The 24620-nt window shown below is 28.3% G+C and overlaps 1 protein-coding gene across 5 annotated transcripts; it reads right to left on the bottom strand.

The window, feature by feature from the left end:
* Positions 1-4948: 4948 nt before the first annotated feature.
* LOC115724895 (uncharacterized) lies at positions 4949-9432 on the bottom strand. 5 transcript variants are annotated; one of them, XR_009684378.1, is made up of 4 exons: positions 8681-9425; positions 7465-8300; positions 6379-6427; positions 4949-5403 (listed from the first exon to the last, which is right to left on the bottom strand). XR_009684378.1 is itself a non-coding variant. In XM_061103760.1 (2 exons), exons 1-2 carry the CDS (start codon positions 8862-8864, stop codon positions 7999-8001), a joined length of 486 nt encoding a protein of 161 aa, XP_060959743.1. In that variant the 5' UTR covers positions 8865-9409; the 3' UTR covers positions 7917-7998. The 5 variants fall into 5 exon arrangements, 1 of the variants encoding a protein (XP_060959743.1); XR_009684380.1 differs by lacking the exon at positions 4949-5403 and adding an exon at positions 5970-6186; XR_009684377.1 differs by having other exon boundaries at positions 6379-8300; positions 8681-9432.
* Between the last annotated feature and the right edge of the window lie 15188 nt (positions 9433-24620).

Here is a 24620-nt window from a genome sequence, read left to right as displayed (position 1 = left end):
ATAGGTGGATATGATAGAGAAAATGTTAATCTTGCAATATGATTGGTGGTTGCTAGAAAAGTTATTTTCTCTCATATTTCCTTTTTTCCTTTTCCTACGAAATTCCAAGGTCCAACGATACCCTTAAGGATATGGTAAGAGAAAAAAAAATCTACTTAAAAAAGACTAAGCCCAGTCCATAGCTAATAAAGCTTGTGAGGAAAATAATAGTAAGATTAGGCCTTAAGGGTACAAAAGTAACAAAAAGACAGACAAGCTCTCACAAGTCACGAGTAACTAAATGGCACTTTTTTTTTTTTTTGAACATACACTAAATGGCACTTTACTAAGCTTTATAGCTATATATCTTAGAAAATGATGTATCGTCAGGATATAAATTTGTATGTAATTTAAAGCACAATGATAGTTGATAATAATTAGGAAAAGGTACCTCTATAGTAATAATAGATTTCTAAGATTATTTGATAAATCAAAAGTATATAATTTTTTATAGAGAGAGAAGAAATTTAGTTATACAATTTTTATTGCAAAGGTTTCTGTTTAATAAAAAAAACTCACAATTCTGTTTTATTTAAATTTCACATAAATATTAAATTCATTAACTATATGTGGTAAGAACTATCTAACAAATTAAATTTTAATAAAAATAACAAAATGTTAATGTAATCTCAAATAAAATCTAACATTCTCCGACTTGCACTACATTAAATTTTAATACATATCAAAATAATTTTATTTGAAAACAATTCATGGATTAAGTGTAACAGGAAAATATTTGTGACCACTTTTAAAATCAATAGTTCTTTGATAGTATCTCAAATAACCGATCCAGTTTAATCATAGATATTGCACTATGACAATCAATTTGTTTCTTAATGTAATGTCTTACTCAGAGAAACAACATGTATCATGATTACAATAAACTAATCTCATTAATCGGGGTTCATAAGCAGTGACGGACCCAGAAATTTTACTTTGTAGGGGCTTATTTATTATTAAAAAATATTTATACATATATTATAACTAGGAAACAAACCGCGCTTCGCGTGCGGTTATATTTTGTTTATTAATAATTAAGTTATAAAAATATATTAAAATTAATATTTTTTATTAATTTAAATTGAGAGAATTAGATAAGGTTATGTTGAGTGATTTTTAATTGTATATGTTAGGAATACTGTAAATCTGAATTAGTCCTAATTAATTTAAGAGAATCAAACAATAACATATAGATTAGCGGATACATAGATACATAGATAGATATTTACCATACATATAGTTCATTAATAATATATATAGCTCATTAACGATATTTATTAACATGTAGGTTAAGATTTAAGTTATAATATTAATATATATAGTTCATTAACGATATAGTGGATAATTAGCTAACTATAGTTTTCATAATTCATTATAAACTATAAATTATATAACGTATAATAAAATGAAGAAAAGAAAAAGAGATAATAATAAATACTTTAAGGATATTTAAAGATATTTTTCAGTTTCTTTTATAATAGATATTTAGATTAATTTAATTTAATTAAAATAAAAGAAAATGAAAAAAAAAAGTGAGGAATGGATTAGAAAAAAAATAGGGGTAAGTTGAAAAATGCCTCTTTTATTCATCAATTAATCAAATTTACCTCTAATTTTATGTTTATTTGAAACATACCTCTTTTTATATGTATTGTACCCAAAATACCCTTACATAAGAGAATCACATGGAGAGTATCTTGAAGTGATAGGGGCAAAATTGGTACAATATTTAGAAAAAGAGGTAAAAATGATAGATTTTAAAAAAGAAGGTAAAAATAAAAGAGGACAATATAAAAAGAGTATAGAGTATAATTTCCTCAAAAAAATATGTAGCTATATCTAGTTAACATCTGTTATAGTACTTCATAAATACTAAATCAATCCAATCAATTTAATTATGAAAATTATATTTATGTGTGTATATTTTAAGAGAACAACATTACATCAATCCTTAAAATAAAAATTAAAAACTATTTGAAAAATATTACATTAAATAAATACGTTATTATGTACCAAATAAAGTACTAAATAAATTATACTTAACAAACCTTTTTCTTATAAGTTTTTCAAAAAAAAAAAAAAAAAAAAGAAAATCAAAATAAATACAAAAAATCTAACAACAAAATAAATAGTTATTATTTATTAGTTAGAGTATCAGAAAAAATATTAAGATTGAGAGAGTAAATTATCGTAAAGATAAGTTGAATCTAAAAAAGTTATAACTATAAAGAGAAAGAGAAATTGAAATCAAATCCAAAAAAACTATAATTATAAAGAGGAAGAGAAACAAAAGAAAACTATGATAGAGTTACCTTATGGATGAAATTCGGATTGTAAGACCTTGTAATTGTCAATTGCGTGAAATAAAACCATGATAGAGTTACCTATAAATGAAGTTGAAACGGTAAAACCTTATAATTGTCAATTGTGTGAAGAGGAGAGTAGAAAATAAAGAGTAAAATAAAAGTGTGCATGCTAAATATCTTTATATATTAAAAGTGCCTATCTAACGGCATTTCTTGGTTTAACATTCTTGGTTTAACAGAATATACTTAAAAATAAAAGAATATTCTGTTAAATTTAACGATTAGGTTTGATCTTCCGTTAAAAAATAAACCCAATAATTAAACCAAAAAATTAAACAATCTTTTAAATAAACAATCTTTTAAATATTAATAATCTCTTTTTAAATTAAAAAAATCATCTTAGCCACATATCTCTCTAACAAACCTATCTTGAGAGAATATTAATAATTTTTTTATTTATTTTTTAAAAAAGAAAAATATAGATAAAATATCTAGAAAAGATAATATAAAAGAAGATTGATTGTGTTGGCTTAGAGATTTTTAGGCTTGGGCTTAAAAAAATAATTAAAAAAAAAAAAAAAGATGAAATGAAATTTGTAATTAGTATTTACCTTATATGTTTGTGCTTATTTTTAGTTTTATTTTTAATTTTACCACCAAGAGGAGAAGGTTGAAAAATATTAGAATATGAAAATATTATTGGTGCTTATTAGTAATTTGCAAAGAATGTGAAAGTCTATAAATATATAGTTGTGTAACTATTATTAGATATGAAATGAGATAATAGAACTTTTTTCAATTAGAAGATTAATGTACATTTTACTATTAATAACATACATTATTATAACACAACTATGTTTTACTTACTAAATATACTAACACATATTTTATTTTTATAAAACAAATTGTTCAAATAATTATACTATTTTAATTATTAATTAAAATAAAAAACTAAAATATTAAATAAAACTAACACTACGTGGCTTGGCACGTAACAATCACCTAGTACATATACATATATATACTAGTAAAAAGCTACGTGCGAGGCACGTATACTAAATTTTATGCTAATTTTTTTCTATGTTATTTAAAAGTGATACAATTAAAAATTAAAGAAAAAAGAGCAATTTGCGGCGAAACCCCCTTATATTTTGATTTTTATACACTTAACCCCCTTATCTTTATTTTTGGTGGTAAAACTCCCTTATGTTTTAATTTTTATACACTAACCCCCTTATCTTTTTTTTTGTGGCAAAACCCCCTTATGTTTTAATTTTTATACACTTAACCCCCTTATCTTTTTTTTTGTGGCAAAACCCCCTTATGTTTATTTTTCTTTGCAAATTTGACACGCCAGTTAAATATTACCGTTAAATATCAACTGGATGACCACTGTATACACCTTTGTATATGTAACGGTAAAACCTCGAAGTCGATACAGTAGTAATCCGGTTAGTTTTTAACGGTAATATTTAACTAAAACTTTAAATTTGCAAAGAAAAGTAAACTGAAGGGTTTTGCCACCAAAACAAAAGATAGAGGGGTTAAGTGTATAAAAATTAAAACATAAGGGGGTTTTGCCACCAAAAAAAAGATAAGGGGGTTAAGTGTATAAAAATTAAAACATAAGGGGGTTTTGCCACCAAAAATAAAGATAAGGGGGTTAAGTGTATAAAAATCAAAACATAAGGGAGTTTCGCCGCAAATTGCTCAAGAAAAAATATTATTAGTTATTAGGTGAGATTATTATTATGTGTATCTAAATATTATAGCTTATAATTTTGTCAATTAAAAGTGAATACCGAATGTAATATATTAGTGTTTAAGAAAACTTGATAATTTAAATATGTTCTTAACCCCGTTATAGATAAAAATAAATTGGGGATTTGACCCCATTAACCTCAACCAAAAAAAAAAAAAACTATTCTTTTTGAATAGAAAACTTAAAAGAAAAAAAAAAAATCACCCAATAATTTCTCATAAATCAAAATTTTTTTTATATAAGACTGTTTCTTATCAGTGGTAAAGGAATTAGGGAAATAGTGTTAGTTTGTAGATTGTTAATGGGAATATATATTTAAATTAAAATAGTGTCTTCACTACTTCGATCTATAATTTAAATGACTATTGTTAATGAAACTGATTGCAAGTAATAACAATAATGTTATGATATTGAAAAATAATGTATAAAGTTTTGATGATTGTTCAAAAAATATAGCATGTGCTCAAGCATGCTATATTTACACTCAAAGAGTTACAAGAAAGTAATTGTACTAATAGCCTCATAGCGAATGCACAATTTTCTGCAAGATTGAAATTTTTGAATATCAAGCAGATCTCTAAATCAGACGAAGCAGCCACTCTGCTTTCTCCACACTGATATCCAAGTTTGTATAAGTTTTACAAGAGCATACCTCAAGATTCATAATCTTACTCATCCAAGTATATTGAGTATTAAGGCAATTTCAAGCTAGAAAATTTAATGAACCCATCTTTCTTCCCTGCATCATCTCAAGAGCTCAAAGAACTCTTTCTCACACACTATTTTTACCAATACCTTGCATTCTAATTTTCTTTAATCTTTGGCTCAAAGCCTAATAAACAATGGCAAACTGAATAGTTGTTATGTCATATTTTGTATTAGCTTCACAGGAGCCATAGTTTCACACACAGCTACTGTAATTGATAAATGAAAAAGAGTCCCAATTTTTCAATGCTATTCAAAGTATGGTACTCCTATTTCTAAGTAAATTACAATGGAGAGAGGTTAGGACTGTTAAAGTGTCAGCCTCTCACCTATGACCCCCTTCCCCCAATCAAGAAGTGTAGAGGTATGAGAAATCTGAAAACAAAAACAGTAATAATTTTATTGGTACAGATTTAGAGAGACAGAAATAGAGGAGAAAATGGGTTGACTAAAATATTGATAATTAAAAATATTAATAAAAAAGATTATATACGTCCAAAAACTAAAAATTATGTTCTTTTAACCGTTATGCCCACTGCAGCTCCGTTGAGCCTTTGTACAATCCCCGCAATCTGTAGGACGAAGAGAGACCTAAGGAGCAAAAGAAACCATATTTATTGTAAAATAATTTCTAAAAAATAATAAAAACACTGAGATATACACTACAAGAAAAAAGGCTTTCCATAATACCAAAAAAGTATTATAAAAATCTTACCATAATACTTTTCAAAATATTAAAGAAGGCTATGTTATTAAAAGTCATGACACTTTTATAATGTATTTTATGACTTATACTAAAATATTATTGACTCTTTTATAATACTTTTTAAGTATTATTTTAATACATTAATATGTTTAAATTTACATTATCTTTATGAGTTTTCATAATGCATTATTTCACTTATATTAAAAATATTATTGATTAATTTACAATAATACTTATTGTGTATTACTCTATTATTTTAATAAGTTTAAAAAAGTATTATTATTTTAATTTCATAATACTCTTTATCACATATAATGAAACCATTATTTTACTTTTCATAATATTTTTTATTACTTATCTTAAAACCATTATCAAATACGCTACAATGATTTATTTATTATATTATTTTATTATGAAGATTAGTTAAGGAAATAATTATATATTTAACATATTTACACAAAAAGTTATATATTTTTTAATTCAAAGAAAGTAAAGGAACTGTTACAAATTTACAACAATATATTAAATGGAAAAAAGGAAAATATGTGAATGAAAGTAATGACTCAGTGTAAAAATTGTGTATGTATCTCAGTATCTCACAAAACTAACTAAACAGTCTATCTTTTAGGAGACAACAGTCTTAGAGTCCTGCTATTTAGTTGAAATCACTGCACAAAATATGAATAATTAGTCATTATTAATTTCATCTAAGTAGTCACTATATATATACACATATGTGCTTATATGATTGATCTTTAGATAGAATTCTTTCGGAGAATGAGCAAATTTGCCACTTTCAGTATTTTAACATAAATTTAGAAGTGGAAGTAATTTATAAAGGGCAATATATGATAGTTTACCTTTGAAGCATGAGCAAGAGACTATCCTTCAATTTTACTACTTCCAATTCTGCAAGAAAAATAAAATAAGAGAGTCCAAGAAATAATTCAATTATCGTAAAGTGTCCTCCTTTGGTCTCTAAATAATGAATGAACCAATTGTGTCCAGCATAGTAACAAGATTATTACAGGCAGGAAATAAATAAAGCACATACATTTCTATTGCTGTGGTGGTTTTTACAGTTGATTCTTTAATAAAAGTGGTGATTCTTTAATACTCTTATTTTTTGTCCACCTTTACCAGCAAATACATCCAGCACAACATAATTTGGCATTAGAAGAATACAAAGCAACACTAATTAAGAAAGAACAATGAGAATAAGTCTTCAAAACAAAACATAGAAATACAGGGGAAACAGATGGTGTCCCAAATAGGAATATTATTGAACTAACTATGGAAAACTATAAAACCAATAAAACAAAGGTACAACACACCTCTCCACATCATAGGCCAGATTGAGAAAGTCATGTATAGTTGAAACATGATAATAATAATCATTAAAGTTTCTACTACAGCCTAATTAGACCTAATTAGAATGTGTGGCAGTAATCAAATTATATTCACTACATTCAAAATTTCGACATCAATAACTATCCAAAAGAATGAATAAATATGCACACATCGTAGAAAGAAAATGATAAGAATCAAGATAGTAAGTACCTTAGATGGATTACGGCAAGTCGAATCAATTATCTATAGAAAATTAAGCAGAAATTGCATAAAGAAAACAAAACCTTAACAGAGAATTTCAGAGAGAATTTCATAATCATAGGGTTTTACAAGTTTAATTTATTTTTTAAACTTAACGTAAGATGTAACTTCTGTTAAAATAATAATAATAGTTTTTATTATTTAAAAAAAAAAGTCACAATTTCTCATAAACCAAGAATTCAGTTATATAGGCACACTTTATATAGAATAGATATATGACTTTTCTTCATTTTATACACATAAATTTATTTATTTAATTAGGTTGTAATTGCTGAACTATTGTTCCTTCAAAAAAAAAAATTAGGTTGTAATTGCTTGGTAAGGAATAAACGTACGTGTCGTAGCCATTTCATATGCATCTTCGGTTTCGGGTTAGGGTCATAACCCATTTCATCGTCGTAGCCACCCATACCTCTGTCGTCGGCGGTCATAAGCCGACTCTTAGCCACCAACCCATCTTTCCTCTGCTGCGATTAGATTCGATACCCATCTTTGTGGCTTTCCAACAAAGCTTCACGGTCCTTTAATTTGGGGGTTAAGAAAATGAAAAGCAAAACCAACACACTACTATCGTTCATCCATGCTGCACAGTAAAGAGTCTCAAAAAAAAAAAAAACAGTAAAGGCAGCCAGAAAGTTGTTTTATTACGGATCTTGATAACTAAACAGATTGACTATTTAATCCGCCGCCAAGAAATATTTGATAGTATAAAATAATGTCATAAAATAAGAAAAATTAACTGTTATTAGCATGCATCTTATTCTCTAAGTATGATAATAAAGTGCAATTTACCAAAGCATTTTGCATAAAAGGAAAATAAATATCAAGTGACCAGGATCCGGTCAATCTTAACACAGCCAGTTAAGGTTTTAAGATTTTGTGGGATACAACAAACCCCTGAAGAAAACAAACACACAAACATAGGACTTACCATAAAAGTTAATAATCTCATTTGGTAAGAAAAACATAAAGATGACCAAAAGGCACCAGCATATAATTTTCATCATCCATCCACCATGGTGCAAACCATCACGGGGATCTCTCTGAGTTTTCACACCAACCATCATAACAGCGAAGATGGTGAAGAAGAGAAAATTTCCCAAACTAACACGCAACACTGCATCTGTTTCAAACCACTCCCTGCTTGGAGTGTGATGAAAGGTATTAATCCCTGCATCACAAAATACAACATAGAATACAAACAATGTTACAAACCCATATAGTAGCACTTGGAAAAATTGGTGAGCACACGTAATGTCAAGCCAATTGAAGCTTAAAAGTTAAAACCATTGTCATCTAAGCAATTCAATCTAAATATAAGAAAATTCTAAACTTTCTATGCAGATTAACTCCGCCACAACCAATCAATAATCGATGCTTAAATCCATTTTTTTTCCAATTAATTGAAAGCATAGAATATGATTATGAATAAATTAAACTTTAGAAAGTATTGGAATTTGAAATTGCCTGAAAAATACCCAGAAAAAAGGGTCGCATGTAATACGAGGCCAAAACCATAAAGCAATCATAGAGAAAGAAAGACAAACTGACATGGGATTTTCTCCATTAGAGGAGCAGCGACCTCGCGAAGCATCCATGAGACGATGAGAGAGAGGGCGAAAAGACCACAATAAGCAATCCTGGCAGAGCGGCGGCTGATCCCTGAGACCACCGTACGGCAAGCGTCACAGGCGCAAGCAGCGCAACATGAGACCAGGCACGAAGCAGCCCACATCTTCCCTTATCTTATTATCTTAATTTCTTTATTATTTTAAAATCAATTAGAATCAATCGAAAACCCTAACTGAAAATTCAGAACAATTATTGGGAATTGAGTGGAATTGAAGGGAAGAAAGGGAGATGGTGTGGATTCCAATTCCAAAGGGAAAGACTTTTTTGCTTTTTGATCAGGTCAGGTCATCAGCTTTGAACGACAATGTGGAATCCGTGACTCGGTGAGTCAGCTCAAACATAATCTCTTGGGCTCCCCATAAACCCTAGGTCTATCCGTGACTGTTTTTATCTTTGATCTCAGCTTTAGTGGTCGCTCGCTCGATCTAATCAACACCATATAGTCGACCCTCTTGGGCTCCCCATAAACCCTAGGTCTATCATCAACAAGGCCAGGCTCAACAGCGTCGTTCGAACCAGCAACAACAGCATCGTCCGGACGGTATTCGTCGATCAAGGCAATGTTCGAGTTTTTAGATTCTTAATACACAGGTGGCCACCTCCAACAAAACAGCTTTTCTTTCTCGATTGTTTTAGAATATTTAATTGAGGGCAGAGCTGATTCAATTGTTTTAGAATATTTAATTGAAGTGATTGTTAATATCAGTTCAAATTCAAATATTTAATTTAGGATATTTATTATTATTTTATTATAGATAAATAATATTTTATTATTTTATTAAATAAAAATTAAAAGTCACCCATAAAATTCTCAAAAACTAAAAATTTCAGTTATATAGGTATACTTTATATAGAATAGATATATATACGGCTAGGGCTATAAATAGATATTTTTATTTTTTTATTTAATGTTAATTAATCAATGACCTAATAAAAATTAAAAAATAATTTTTTTTTTAAATAAATATGTGACTTTTGTAATATTAATCACCTTGCCACTTTTCCATACTTGGAAACTCGCTACTTTTGATTTGAAAAAAAAAACGTGACCTTAGGTGATTTTTGATTTTTTAAATACTTAATAATGTCAATTAAATATTATTTTTTAAATATTAATTTTGGAATTATTATTTATCAAGCTAATAAAAAATTAAAAAGTTAAGAGAATTAAAGAGGAAAAAGAAAGATGACTTTGAAGTATTTTTAGACCGCCACATCACCGTCTCATACTTCTTCTTTATATAGATATATAGATAGATTACTCTTACTAAATTTATTTAATTGGGTGACTATTCAATGGTTACATTTTTATTGTAATCATATGGTAACATTTTTCTTTAACCTGTAATAGCATGTTACTAATAGGTAGACTTTCTTTTTTTAGATATCATTTTGGACCCTCTGTTTTACAAAAGTTACCAATTGGACCCTGTATTTTGTTAAATGACAAAATGGACCCTGTATTTTCTAAAATAGTACAAATAGGACCCTGAATTGATTTTTTGTCAAAATAAAGTTTAATTATAATCCGATCTAAAAGTGCTATGACAAAATTATTTACATTTTTTGTTTCTGTTCGTATTAAGCATTGTCTTCAAGTTGGTTGTATTAAAAAAAAAGTTGTCAAAAATTAAGCTCATGGTCCTATTTTTACTATTTTAGAAAATACAGGGTCTATTTTGTCATTTAACAAAACACAGGGTCCAATCTGCAACTTTTGCAAAACACAGGGTCCAAAATGGTATTTACCCTTTAATTAATTATAATTAACTATTTTCTTAAAATAATTAATTAAATAGACATTCATTTTTTAGAATTATTTAATTATAATTTACTATTTTCTTAAAATAATTAATTAAATATTTAACAAGACATCTTTTAGCAATTAATATTTATATTTAAATCCTTACTTGAATTATTTTAATAATTAAGCCATTTAATTATAATATTTACAATAAAATTTATTTTTTTACAAAAATTAAACTTCTTTTAACACAAATTAAAATTCTCTTCATATAATAAATTTTTAAATAATTAATTATTTTTAAATGATATTTAATTATTTTGTTACAATTATATGAACTAAGTATGAGGCCTCAAGCTAATCAATCGATAACAAGTGCAGCCATTTTTTTTCTAAAAAATCCTTTAACTTATTTCATTTTTTACTTTTTAAATATTTAAATAAAAAAATTAAATAATTAAGTGTAATAATTTAAAATTAAGATTGCAAGAATAATAAAATTTAAATTATGAAATTCTATGTGTATAATTTTAAATTATAAAAAGTTTTGCTATAAAATTTTAAATAATTTAAGTATAAAAAAATAAATTGCTAAAAGATCCTTATATAGTAATAAATTGTAAAAAATTAATTAATAATTATAATTAATTAAATTTTAAAATATAATTAATCTTAATTAAAGTTTTATAAGGAAATAAATGATTAGGTTACTTTCAGGTTACAAGTTATTTATTATTTATTTTTATTTAATTTCCAAATTAATCACAACCATTTAATAGTAATCCAATGGCTTAAAAAAATGTAACCATGATGGTTACAATAAAAACGTAACCATTGAAACCTCTTCCTTATTTAATTTTGTGGGGGCTTTTTTATTATTTTAGTCTATAATTATCAAATTAAAAATAATTAATTTAAATTTTTAAAAGACAATATTTTTATTAGTGGGGGCTATAGCCCCCACAATAACTCAACTGGGTCCGTCCCTGTTCATAAGCTAAGTGATTTAAGACCAATATTAAACTTAATTTAAATAAACATCTTACAGTATTACAAACTTTATTTCAAATCAAAATATTTAAAGTTACATATCTAGAATCCCGTAAAATTTAATTTTAAAATATTACAAGTCATTTCTCACAGGCCGACCTAAGCGAAAAAATTAGAATTTCTACACAATTCTTCTTTGGACCAAAACCTCGTGGTCTACCTTGGCTGGAACATATATAACTCATCTTCAAAACTCTCGAACTCATGGCTGAACCGACACCGCTTTACTATTGCATGGACATTAGAGCACTCATGCGCCAAGGCCCATCAAGACAGAATAATAATACTACATGAAAAATTATAATAATAATAATTACACTTCATACAGAAAACTACTGCATATATATTGTGATACTCCACTAAATTACATTATTCCATATGATAATGTCACTATAATTAATGTCTATGTAACATAGACCTACGTGTTACACTCACATGTCTCTTTTACATTTAAGGCCTTACTAGGATTTGTCTCGATTATAGTTACCGAATCTAATCCAGTTATGCCCTACTTGCATAACTCTACTCATATACACATAATCCATACATTATGCTCTTATAATGGTTTATCCTGATGATAGTTTATCAGGTCTAACCCAGTTATGTCTTATACACATAACTCTTGACATATATATGCATACAATACATTCAACATATACTCTACTGTATGAAGTTTTAGGGTATTAACCCTAACTTACATAATTTTAATCATTCACTCACATAATACATTATTGCATGCTCAAGAGAATATATTTTTAGGGTAATAATCCTAATTCACCATATTTATATATATTTAGGGTGGTAACCCTAATTTACAATAAATATATTTAGACTAATAACCCTAACTCACAATATATTTAATTAGGGTAGTAACCCTAATTCTCATCATATAAACTTAGGGTAATAACCCTAATTCACACTTTTATCTAATTAATAATATAATACAAATCGTGCCACCACACTATAATCTATGTGCTTAATTTATTGTCTAATCTGATTTCTAATGTATGAGGAGAAATCCTAATCCGCGGGTGATCTTGACCAAGTGCTGGTATTCCTAGTCACAATTCTCGTATTTTTACATAATAGGGTTAATCCCAAATTACATTTTATAAATATTTACATTTACGACTCCAATATTAGACCAAAAAATAGAGCCCAAAATAAGCTTTTCAAAGATATAAAGAACATCAAATCCGAGTTCAGAGTCAAAAGTTATGACCAAAACACGTTCGGAAAAATCAGGAATGCTCCCTCTAAGGTTTGGTCGCGGTGACCATAAGTCTGGCTGCGGCAACTGGGTTCGAAAAACCCAAAAATCCAATTTTAAAGCTCCAACAATACACAAACTCAACCCAAACTTCACTTAAGTCATATAATTGATTCACACATCCAATACCAAAGCATAATAGGTGAATTTCCCATCAAAATATACATGCCTAAACACACATAATCAATCAAGCTCAAATCTCTCATAAATCACATAATCAAAGCTTTAAAAATCCAATTCAAATTCAAACATTCAAAGCTTTAAAAACCCAAATCATTCATTTCAGAATTCATGCTCATAACAAAGTGACAAAATGACTTGAATTTCAGATGAAACAAGAATTAAACAACACCAAAGGAACCCAAACTATTACCAAGATTGACCACAAATAACTAAGCCAAGATTATACTAATCTTTCCAAATCAAAGGCATGCAATTTCAGCTTAAAACTCAAATATTTTCATATATTAACAACTCTTTTCTTTTTCTTTTCAAAGTTTAAAACCAAGATTAATAGATTAAATTTTACCTCAAGTGTCTTCCTTAAGTTCCAACCCAAAATCCAACACCAAAGCTTTAATTTCACCTCATGATACAACAAAAATTCAAGAATATTTTGAGAGAGAGAGAGGGGTCGTCTTGAGAGAGTAAAACCCAAAAAATTATTTTCTTTATTTTACACTTAGCCAACAAATGGCTTAATTCATTTCTTGTATAATTGGTTAAAAGATCATTTTACCCCTAGGGCTAATATTTCTCATATAACTTAATTAAGGGCAATTCAATCATTCCACTTTCATATTTACATTCACATAATTATATAATTTGAATTATTGCCCAAATCACAAAGTTTATAAATTTTGGACCATAAACTCGATTTGAGCCAAAATACCCGATTGTGACTATACCGAGCTAACTTGACAAAAATCACCTAAAATAAGACAAAATAAACATACTATATAATAATATAATCTATTAGCATAATATAAATTAAAATTACGATTTTACCCTTCCTGGGTCAAAATTATGAAAAATCTCCTAACTCATAAATAGACTCTTAAATGTAAATTAATCTCAAATAATTTTCACATAATTAATTATATAATTGGAATGGAGCCACGAAGAAGAAGTTTCGAGAGTTACAAAGGAAACTTCGAGCTCATATGGGTCATGTGTTGAGAACGGGAATTGAACTTTATGAGATCTAACCTCCTATTGTTCCTCAGCAGCTCAGTGGTAGAGCGATCTCTCCTCCTTATAGAAATTTTGTCCCGAAATTTACTTAAACCATACAAAGTAGTTCTGCCTCATATCAAACTTTAATTCCCAAGTCGCCTCTTCGACCTTGCTATACCTTCATAACATTCTCATTAATACCAGTGTCTTCTTCCTCAGAACTTCTCTCTTCTATCAAGTATTTCCACTGATCATTTCTAACGTCCTCACTTCAAGTCTCCATTGGGTCCTTACACCCCCAAAATAATAGCTCTTATACTTGGGTACATCACTTTGACTAAAGTTTCAAAGCTTTGTAATTCATAGCTACAAGATGAGTCTCTTTATACACATATTCTCAAAGCATTTAAAACATGAAAGGCATTATGTACACTGCTAGTGCTGGAGGCATAGCCAACATGTACGTCATTTGCTCTATCCTCTCTAGAATTTTAAAAGGTCTAATAAACCTAGGAATTAGTTTCCTCCCATCTACCAAAGTGTTTTACTCCTTTCATGTGTGAAATACAAAGAAATACCATATCTCCAACCTAAAGTCAATATTCTGTTGTTCTGGGTCAACATAACTTTATAGTCTATTATGAGTAGTGAGCATCTGAGCTCTAATTTTGAATATTTGTCAAATACTATAGATGTAATATCTCGATAAGCCTAATGTAAATAATTAAAGTTTATATTTATATTATAAGTTAATCAGGTAGTAAGTGGAATTATGATCCTACTAATTTATTTCAACATAAAATTTAAATTTGCTATAAGTGAGTAAATAACCATAATTTATAAATTACGGAGATTTATATAGCATGTGTGAATGTAATATGAGCTATATGTGGAATAAAAATATTTTTAGGTTTGACGTCTCTGAAGACTTGATAAGTGGATAAATAAGCGTAATTTATTTATTAATTACAGAGATTTATTTGAAATACGTCTATATAATATGAGTTATTTGTGAAATATAAATATTTTCAAGTTCAACGACCTTGGAAACTTGATTGGAGGCAAAAAATGTCACAATGATATTAGTTAGAAATATTGATAGAATTTTTGAGGTAAGTTGATCTTAGAAATACTGAGGTATTTTGGGTGTACTTGGAGTTGGCCAAATACTTTAAAAGTAGAGGTTTCTTAGTGACTAAAAAATGATAGGATAACTATTAATAATTTTTTTATTAATATATTATTATTATTATTACTTTTAAGATTATTATTATTATTATATTATCGTATTAATTAATTTTTAAAAGAAACGTATCAGTTAAGTTAAGTTATATTTCGCATTTGTAGGACTTCTTTTTGTCCTCCTTCTTTTTCTAAAGGGCTTCCATGGCAATGAACGCAGAATTTTTGCACGAAGCACCTGCCTCTTTATTATTTTAGAAGGAAAAGCATTTGTTAAGTTATAAACAGTACGAACATATAAACGAAACCTTCTTTTTCAGTGCAATGAAATCCTCTTTTCCTTTAAACCATTTTCTTTGATTTTCAACCCGAAACCTAGCGATCTAAGCTACGGTAGTAGCGAGATAGCGAATTCTCTGAGTGGAAAAGCTTAAGGTATGGTTTAATTTAGTTTTAAGTTAAAACGATTAGTTTTATATAGAGTTTTATGAATTGGAATAGTTATGGAGGTTTTGACCTTATAGAATTGTTCTCGGGTAGTCATGGGACTAATTTCGATGTTTACTTGTTGAATTTGAGGTGATTTTGAGTTAGAAATTGAGTTTGGAACTTTTTAAAGCTTAGTCCGAATGTTAATGACGTTTTCCATTTAAGGGCTTAATTTTAATTTCTGTTACGTGAGGATGGTAATATTTATGGTATATATGTGCCCTGTGAAGTTTGGAGTGATTTGGATAAGTTTCGGTAGGATTTTAGTGAGTGTGAAGTTTGAGATTTTCGTGTTCTACCGTTTTTGAAAATTCCTACAAGACTAGAAATTGTATTTTTGTTATAACTTTTCACTCAGGTGTCCGTTTTGGACATTCTATATACTGTTTTAAAGCTTGCGACGAGCTCTACCATATGGTTTATATTTTAGAGCCAAAATATAAGTTTTATTTTAGTTTATTTGTACTACGGGGTGTGGTAGAAAACCCCAAGTTATCATTTGCAACTGTTAAGTAGTGTTTTGAGATAAACACTTATTAATTTACCGTTGTTGTGACATAGGGCTGAGTTCATCGGGGAAGTTTCTCTATTTGGGTTGGTCGACGTGCATGAATCTGGATAAAAAGTAAGAAAAGTATAATATACCACATGGTATGACATGTTTTGTAATCATTGACTGTCTGATTAGACAGTAATAATGCAAATGTGACATATGACTTCACTTGATTAGGTTGTTAGATAAATTAACAATTAACCCAAGATCTATTTGTATATAACATAGAACACAATAATAAGATATAATAATTAGGTATGTGTACCTGATAGATCCATAGCAATTATCTCTGATTGATCCACAGCAGTTACTCCAATTCGATAGTGCAATACTATCAACTAAGTCTTCCTCCCTAGATCTCTAAATCAGAAGCAGTTTATTTTATCTGATTATCAAAAGGTATACAATTGTGATGAGACAATATGTATTTATAGAGTTAGGGAGGGGACTTAGCTACAAAACCCTAGTTGGGCTGGGCCTGCTCATCAAAGGCTTCAGTCAACTAGAAAAGCTCACACTTCTGCTTCACCTAGACTTTACTCACAGATGCTAAGCCCATTAACAATTGATCACCAACAACATGGGCTAACACAGCAAAGAACTATCCAATCAACCCAAGTTTTAATAAAACCAATAAAATTTAATGTAAGCCCAAATAAAAGTCTAACATAGGTGATATGATATATGGAATTTAGATTGTGAAATGGATTTGCTTGATTAGTCAATATGATATATAAGTACCCCTGATTAGGGGATATGGTGCCAAGTTATGGCATAGGCTTAGCTAGCCTGTTAAGGCAATGCGGTATATGAATGTTAGATTATGACATGAGCTTGCCTTATTAAGCAATGCAATATACATATATCTATGATGAATGCCAGGCCATGGCATAATCTTGCTTGAGTAGGTAATGTGATGTATGGATATTGACATTCAGGTTGTACCTGTGGGGAAACCGTTATAAAGTTATGACTATGAATCGAAACCGATGTTTGCTAGGTCCTAAAATTATTGATTGTCTGATTAGACAATGATAATGTGATGATATTGTGGACATAATGTATAGGCTCACCTGATTAGGTGATGCGATATTCCGGGCGACATATTGGGCGTAGGTACGAGCGTCAGTGACAGAATGAAACTATTGTAGGGTTTCTTCCTGGCGATGTATCAGGTGTAGGTACAAGCGTCAGTGATAGAATGGAACCGTGTACGGTTTCCCCATTGCCAGGTTATGGCACAGAATGAAACCGTTGTAAGGTTTCTTCTTGGCAACATATCGGGCGTAGGTACGGGCGTTAGTGACATAATGGAACCGTGTAGGGTTTCCCCATTGCCAGGTTGTGGCACAGATCAAAACCATTGTTGGGTTTCATCTTGGCAACGTATTGGGCGTAGGTACAGACACCAATGACATATGATAAGTACCGGGCGTAGGTACAAGCTCATCTGATTAGATGATGTGATATATTAATGAAAAAATAAATTAATTTTTAGTCATCTTTCATAAGAATACTTTAAATAAAATGTAGCATAAAGTGATTGAATCGGTCAATGTACACATCTACTATCTATCGACTTAAACATTCTACATTTTAAATAAAAATAATAATATGCACAAATTTTGACTATTTTTCTAAATTAGTCATACCCTTATGAATTGGCGTGGCTGTGAGGAGGTTGTTTGCTGTGAAAAAGAAGATTAATTAATTATGAAAAATATTGGAAGGCACCACTTTTCTTTAAGAGCATTACTAGTTTAGTACTTTTCTTTTAGTGTTATATTACTATTGGTCTAAATAACTGTTAGGTTTATTATAATTTAAAAAAATAATTTTAAAAAAATATTGTTAATTAATACTTATAAAAAGTGTTGAGGACAACTGTCTAATAACAAAGCTCATTAATTACACAGCAGCCTGCCAAACTTGGAAAATGGCTTTCACTTTATACAAAAAAAAAAAGGCTCATATTTAAATCTAATCATGATTAATTTGAGCCCAAAATTCATTCCATCATTTTTATTATTATAGCTTTTTTGACTTTGTTTTCTTCAACTTGACTAATTCTACAAAATCTGAGAGCATTGTTTATACAATTGGGAAACTTACTGAAATTTTGGTTAACTTTTACAAAAATATTGTCACATAGAAATTTTTTTAAAAATACTTTTTTTTTTATAAAATACCAGTAGAACACAAAACAGAACAACTCAAAACAATAGTAGAACAACAAAAAAACACCATTAGAACAATAGTAACTTAGCACAGTATACTGCAGTATGAAACTTATAAAAAAAACACAGTAAAAATGTAAAAAATAACCGCTTGTAGTATTTTTGTAAAAAAATGGCAGAAATTAGTATACCATGTAAATTTCCCATACAATTTCCATTGGGCCCAAAAATAACAAAATGAGATCAGTGACTTTGCCTTTTCGAAACTGACATTTTCAGAGAGGAAATTACATTGTTTTCTTTTTTTTTTTCTTTGCCAAGTTAGAAGTTACATTGAATTATACCAATTTTTTTGGCTATCTTTTGTATTAATATGGAAGTCTCATATTATAATTACCAGTATGATAAATACTGAATGTTGCTATTGATTGCATGTTTGTATAATTATATGTTTTTAGATCTTTCTTCTTTCTTTTTGTTCTATCTTCTTTTATTTTTGATTGCTCTTAGCCATTAGTTCAATGGATTAATAACAAAAAATCAACCAATATGCAATTTTAGTCTTTTTTTCTTGAAAGAAAAATGGAGGCTTACAATACATTTCTAGGTCAAAACATGAATATAAAATCTATTTTTCGTCTAAAAATTCCCATCACACGAACAAGTTACCACTTTCTCAGGTTCAAAGTGAGAACCGGCTACAACTTTTCTCAGCTTGAGAGAAGTGAGGATTACTAGACTTTTTATATAAATACATATATATATTAGTTGTTTTTTCACCATACTAAAATTTTAAACTTTTTTATATTTTTTGCTGTGAAGCAGCATTTTTTTCAAAAATACTATATTTTTTTTTTTAAAAAAAAAAATATAGTACTGTGTACTGTATTAAGTTTTCACCGTTGTTTTTTAGTTGTTCCACTATTGTGTTTAATTGTTCTGTTTTGTGTTTTACAGTTGTTTTATTAAAAGATAGTATTTTTATAAATAATTTCGTGTAGCAGTTAAATTGTAAAATTGTAAAATCTATTTTTCGAAATCTAAAAATTCCCATCACACGAACAAGTTACCACTTTCTCAAGTTCAAAGTGAGAACCGGCTACAACATTTCTCAGCTTGAGAGAAGTGAGGATTACTAGACTTTTTATATGAATACATATATATATATATACTAGCAAAAAATTACGTGCGAGGCACGTATATTTTATGCTAGGTTTTTTCTATGTTATTTGAAAGTGAGATTATTATTGAATACTGAATGCAATATATTAGTGTTTAAGAAAGCTTAATGATTTAAATATATTCTTAAACTATTACTTAAATGGGGGTAAGATAAAAAGAAAATTAAAAAAGTATAGATTGCAGAACGTAATAATCGTAATAATATGATCACAGAATAAACAAAGAATAATATAAAATATTTATTTAAAGCTAATACATATATGTATATATGAAGGAAAAAAAATATAATTAGAAATAATGGGAAAAGTAACCTTAATATCCTCGTTTGAAACACCATATTTCAAGATTGATATGTAAAGCTTTGTCCCTGTTTCAATTGGGTTTACCACAATTACAAAAAGAATAACAGCTTAGTAGAAACCTATGTTGGTTTATGAGAAATTGGGTTTACCAGCTACTAAGCTATGATTAAAGTCTGACGGCACAGATCAATTGGGTTTACCTCAAATACCAGGAGCAACTGAAAAGTTGCACGCATCCCAGTATCTCTCAAAGTAAAACGAAATTCTATAACAATAAATTCCTCAGTGCATTCCAAGGACCAATTGGTTATGTTATATTGTATATGATGGCCATTACTTTTATTTTGAAGTGGGAAGAAAAAAGAAGGTAAATTTAATATGTGATTGATAATTTGATATCACAGAAGTCGGGGTTGACAGCGGCTTAAGGGTTTAATTTATATTTATATATAAGTTAACGGCTGGGTTAATCTCTGTTAAGTTTACCAAATGGGTTTTCATTTTAAATAGGATTAATAGGATTTATATTAATAGGATTTGTTTTATTATATATTTATATATTTATATTAATATATAAATATTTATAAATATATCAGTTCAAATATTTATATATTTATATTAATAGGATTTGTTTCATTATTATTTTATTAAATAAAAATTAAAATATCAGTTCAAATATTAATATGATTTGTTTTATTATTATTTTATTATTTTATTAAATAAAAATTATAAGTTACCCATAAATTTCTCATAAACCAAGAATTTTAGTTATATAGACACACTTTATATAGAATAGATATATATTAGTTGTTTTTTCACCATACTGAATTTTTAAACTTTTTTATTTTGTTACTGTGAGGCGGCATTTTTTTCAAAAATATTGTACTGGGTACTGTATTAAATTTTTATGGTTGTTTTTTAGTTGTTCCACTATTGTGTTTAATTGTTCTGTTTTGTGTTTTACAGTTGTTTTATTAAAAGATAGTATTTTTGCCTAAAATCTAATATTTTTTGTAAAAACCACTATATTTTAAGAATCTAGAGCAATCTATAGCTGTGTTCTTATTGCTCTATGTGGATGATATGCTCATCATGAGCAAAGATAAATCTGTGATCAAAAGTATCAAAGCCAAGTTCAAAAGAGAATTTGAGATGAAAGAGCTTGGACCTATTCAAAACATACTTGGTATCAAAGTCTCACGAAACTGGAAGGAAGGGACTATTAGCTTAAAGTAGGTCGGGTACATCAAAAAAATTATTCAGAAGTTCAACATGGAGAATGCAAAGAGTACATCTGTTCCGTTATGGGCTCGGTTTGTTTTGTCAAAAGAACAATGTCCTAACAGTATGAAAGAGAAAGAAGAGATGAATGATGTACCATATGCAGTAGTTCTTGGATGCTTAATGTACGTGATGGTGAGCATAAGACCTGACATAGCTCACGCTCTAAGTATCCTAAGCAGGTTCATGTCCAATTCGAGCATTGAACATTAGAAGGCCCTTAAATGGTTATTGAGATATTTGAAGGGCACTTGAGATTATGGTCTGACCTATGAGAAACAAAAAGGAGAATTAGAGTTGAAAGGGTTCATGGACTTTGACTTCGCCTCGAATAGAGATACTAGAAAATTAACCGCTTCTTATGTTTTCTTGACAAACTGGAACTGTATAAGCTAGAAGGCCCAGTTACAGTCTATGGTTGCTCTTTCCACCATGGAAGCAGAATTTATGGCGACTACGAAAGCATTCAAGGAAGCTTTATGGCTTCAGGGAATTCTTTATGAGTTGAAACAAATCAAAGGGGGAGTAACTGTGTATTCAAATAGCCAGTCATCCATCCATCTTTGTAAGAACCTAATTTATCATAAAAAGAGCAAGCATATAGATATAATACTCTACTAGATTAGAGAGAAGATAGAAGAAGGATTGTTTGATTTAGAGAAGGTCAGTACTAAAGATAATCCTGCTGATGTTGGGACTAAGGTCTTAACCTTAACCAAGTTCAAGCATTGCTTGAACTTGATCAATCTCATAAGTTAGTATACTGAGATTCTTATAATACCAACCAATGATGGCTGCATTCTTTCTTCATCATCGTCATTCCTTTAATTTAAAGTAAATAGGTGGAATTTATGGTATAGTTCCTCCAAATAAAAAGGTCTCCACAAATGTCATTCCTGAAAAGTTGTTCACTCACGGATGCCAGTCCCGGAAGGAGACTTGTGGAATAATAGTCGAGTTGAGAAGGGAGTTCCCGAATGACTATCATGTCCACTCCGGGTCCTATCTTCAGGAAATCTAGCCTCACTCCAGGATGGAGTTCTTGTTGGCTAGTTTTACCTCATCAGCGAGTGTCCTTGGTCCGTGAGTCTAGAAGCTCATATGTGTTCCTAGAGGCTCTGACACTTACGTTGACGTGGAGACTTCGCTCAAAGAGGAGTTGGTTAAATTAGTTATTTCTAACTAACTTAACAACCTCGTATCCTGTAGCTACCGACTTTAGGATCTTGATTTTAAGCCTATAAATATTAGAATATTTTATTTATGGAAATTATTTTCTAATTAAGGAAATGATTTTCTATTTAAGGAAATAAATAAATAATTGATTTTCTGTTAAATGAATATTTTATATTCATTGAATCTGGACAAAATCAATTATGTAATATTCTATATATGGTCAGATTTCTATATTCATTACCTGATTTGATTTCCTGAATTAATTGTCAAAATATTCTGACAATTAATGTGGCGCGAATGCGATGGAGTATCTCACCTATAAATATAGGGTCTCGGTCCCCGAGCTCCTCACTCATTCTGTTCATAACAGCAAATTCCATCTAAAGAGAGTTGAGAGAGCGAGGAAGCCCGATTACCCATGGTAGTCAATTTCCTTTGCAGATCAAAGCTTATGTGGGTTTGAAGCTCAAGAATCAATGGCTGGAGGTATTTCGATCCTTAAATTATAGTGCATATATGTTTGATTAATTCCGCACTTTATACTTAAACATATATATTTCAGTTTATACATATAAATGTCTAACAGTTGGTATCAGAGCGGTTTTTATCTCTGCCTTGATTTTAGTTTGAGTTTCATATATATATATATACTCGTATATACAGTGTTTATTTATATATATATATTTAATTCAGTGTTGATATATATATTTATTTTCGTTTGTGTATATATTTATATATTCATATTCATTCAATCCCAATTATATATATACATATATATTTTCATACATATATACTTGTTTATTCATTCAGTTCATATATATATATATTCATATACATATATATATATTTTCTTCATTTCATTACGTATATATGTTGTATATATATATATATTATTTATATATCTAAATGCTATATACAAATATATACATATATACATTTCATGTTTATATATATACATACAGTATTTTTATTTTTCCTGTATATATATGTATATATATTTATATATATATTGTATATGTATTAATACATTCATATATTAATATAGATTGTTCTAAGCATGAAAATCCACTTTGAAAAAACAAAGAAATCTCAAAATTATTTTTCAGAAAATTTTGGTGATTTTTAAAGTCTTTGTTTTATGTATTTTCGATGCATAAAATCTATATGAATGTCTTAATTTTTGCATTTAGATTCATTTGGAATTGATTTCATGATTTTTGGAAGTTTAAGGAAATTTTATCATGTCGTTTATGGCAGTGTATTTTTCAAAAAAAAAAAAAAAGGGAAAAAATTTCGATTTTTTTTTTATATATATTTTTTATTTATTTGGAAATATAAATTATTCTCCTATTGTTAATTTAGTCAATAAATTACATTCATTAATTTCCATTTTTAATTTAATACATATATTTAGAATTAATATGTTATTTAGTATAAACTGAAAATGGAAATTTGTTTTAATATGGTAATTAATTACATGATTTATTTAGGCATGTAATAATTGTGCAATTTGTATAATTGTGCATTTAATTATTTATTACCAAATTTATGTAATTTATTGTTTAAATTAATAAAATTTGAAAAATCTGCCATTAAGTATAGTCTTTAATTTTGCATTTAATTCATTCCATATAATTAATTGTACTAATTTGTATAATTACCTTATTTATACAAATTAATTATTAGTATAAATATTTAAGATATTATATGGTCATAAATGCATAATTAATTATATATTATGGAATTAAGCATTTAATTTATTATCATACAATAATTGTATTAATTTGTATTTATTTGGCAAATTTATGTTTGATGCAATTAATTTAGATTTGTATGATTTAAATGCTATACATAAATTCCTTTTATAGTGCTAGATATATTTAGAAATATTCAAACATTAAGATAGGTTGAATATTTTATATAGCACATTAAGTTTCATAAAACTTCATAAAATATTCATAAAACTTCCTAAAATGAATAAAATATGAATAAAATGTAAGTAATTTTGTGGTTTGACATAAGAAAACATGAATTTGGGACAAATGCTCGTATCTAGAACGGTTTTTAATGATCTTCGGACGACCACACTAGGAGCACTAATCTCAGTGATTGTTTATTATGTTAACAACGAAATTACTTTTAGGTAGAGCCCAATACCTAATGTCAAAGTGAAAATATAATTTTATATAATTAGGGAGTAGCCACAGCATCCTTATTTGTATAAAATTATATATTAATTAAAATTTACCTTAATGGACATAACTTGTAATTAATTAT

Source organism: Cannabis sativa, chromosome 1 (genome assembly GCF_029168945.1).
Source record: "Cannabis sativa cultivar Pink pepper isolate KNU-18-1 chromosome 1, ASM2916894v1, whole genome shotgun sequence".
Classification (NCBI taxonomy): Eukaryota; Viridiplantae; Streptophyta; class Magnoliopsida; order Rosales; family Cannabaceae; genus Cannabis; species Cannabis sativa.
This window is presented reverse-complemented; position numbering and strand designations above follow the sequence as displayed.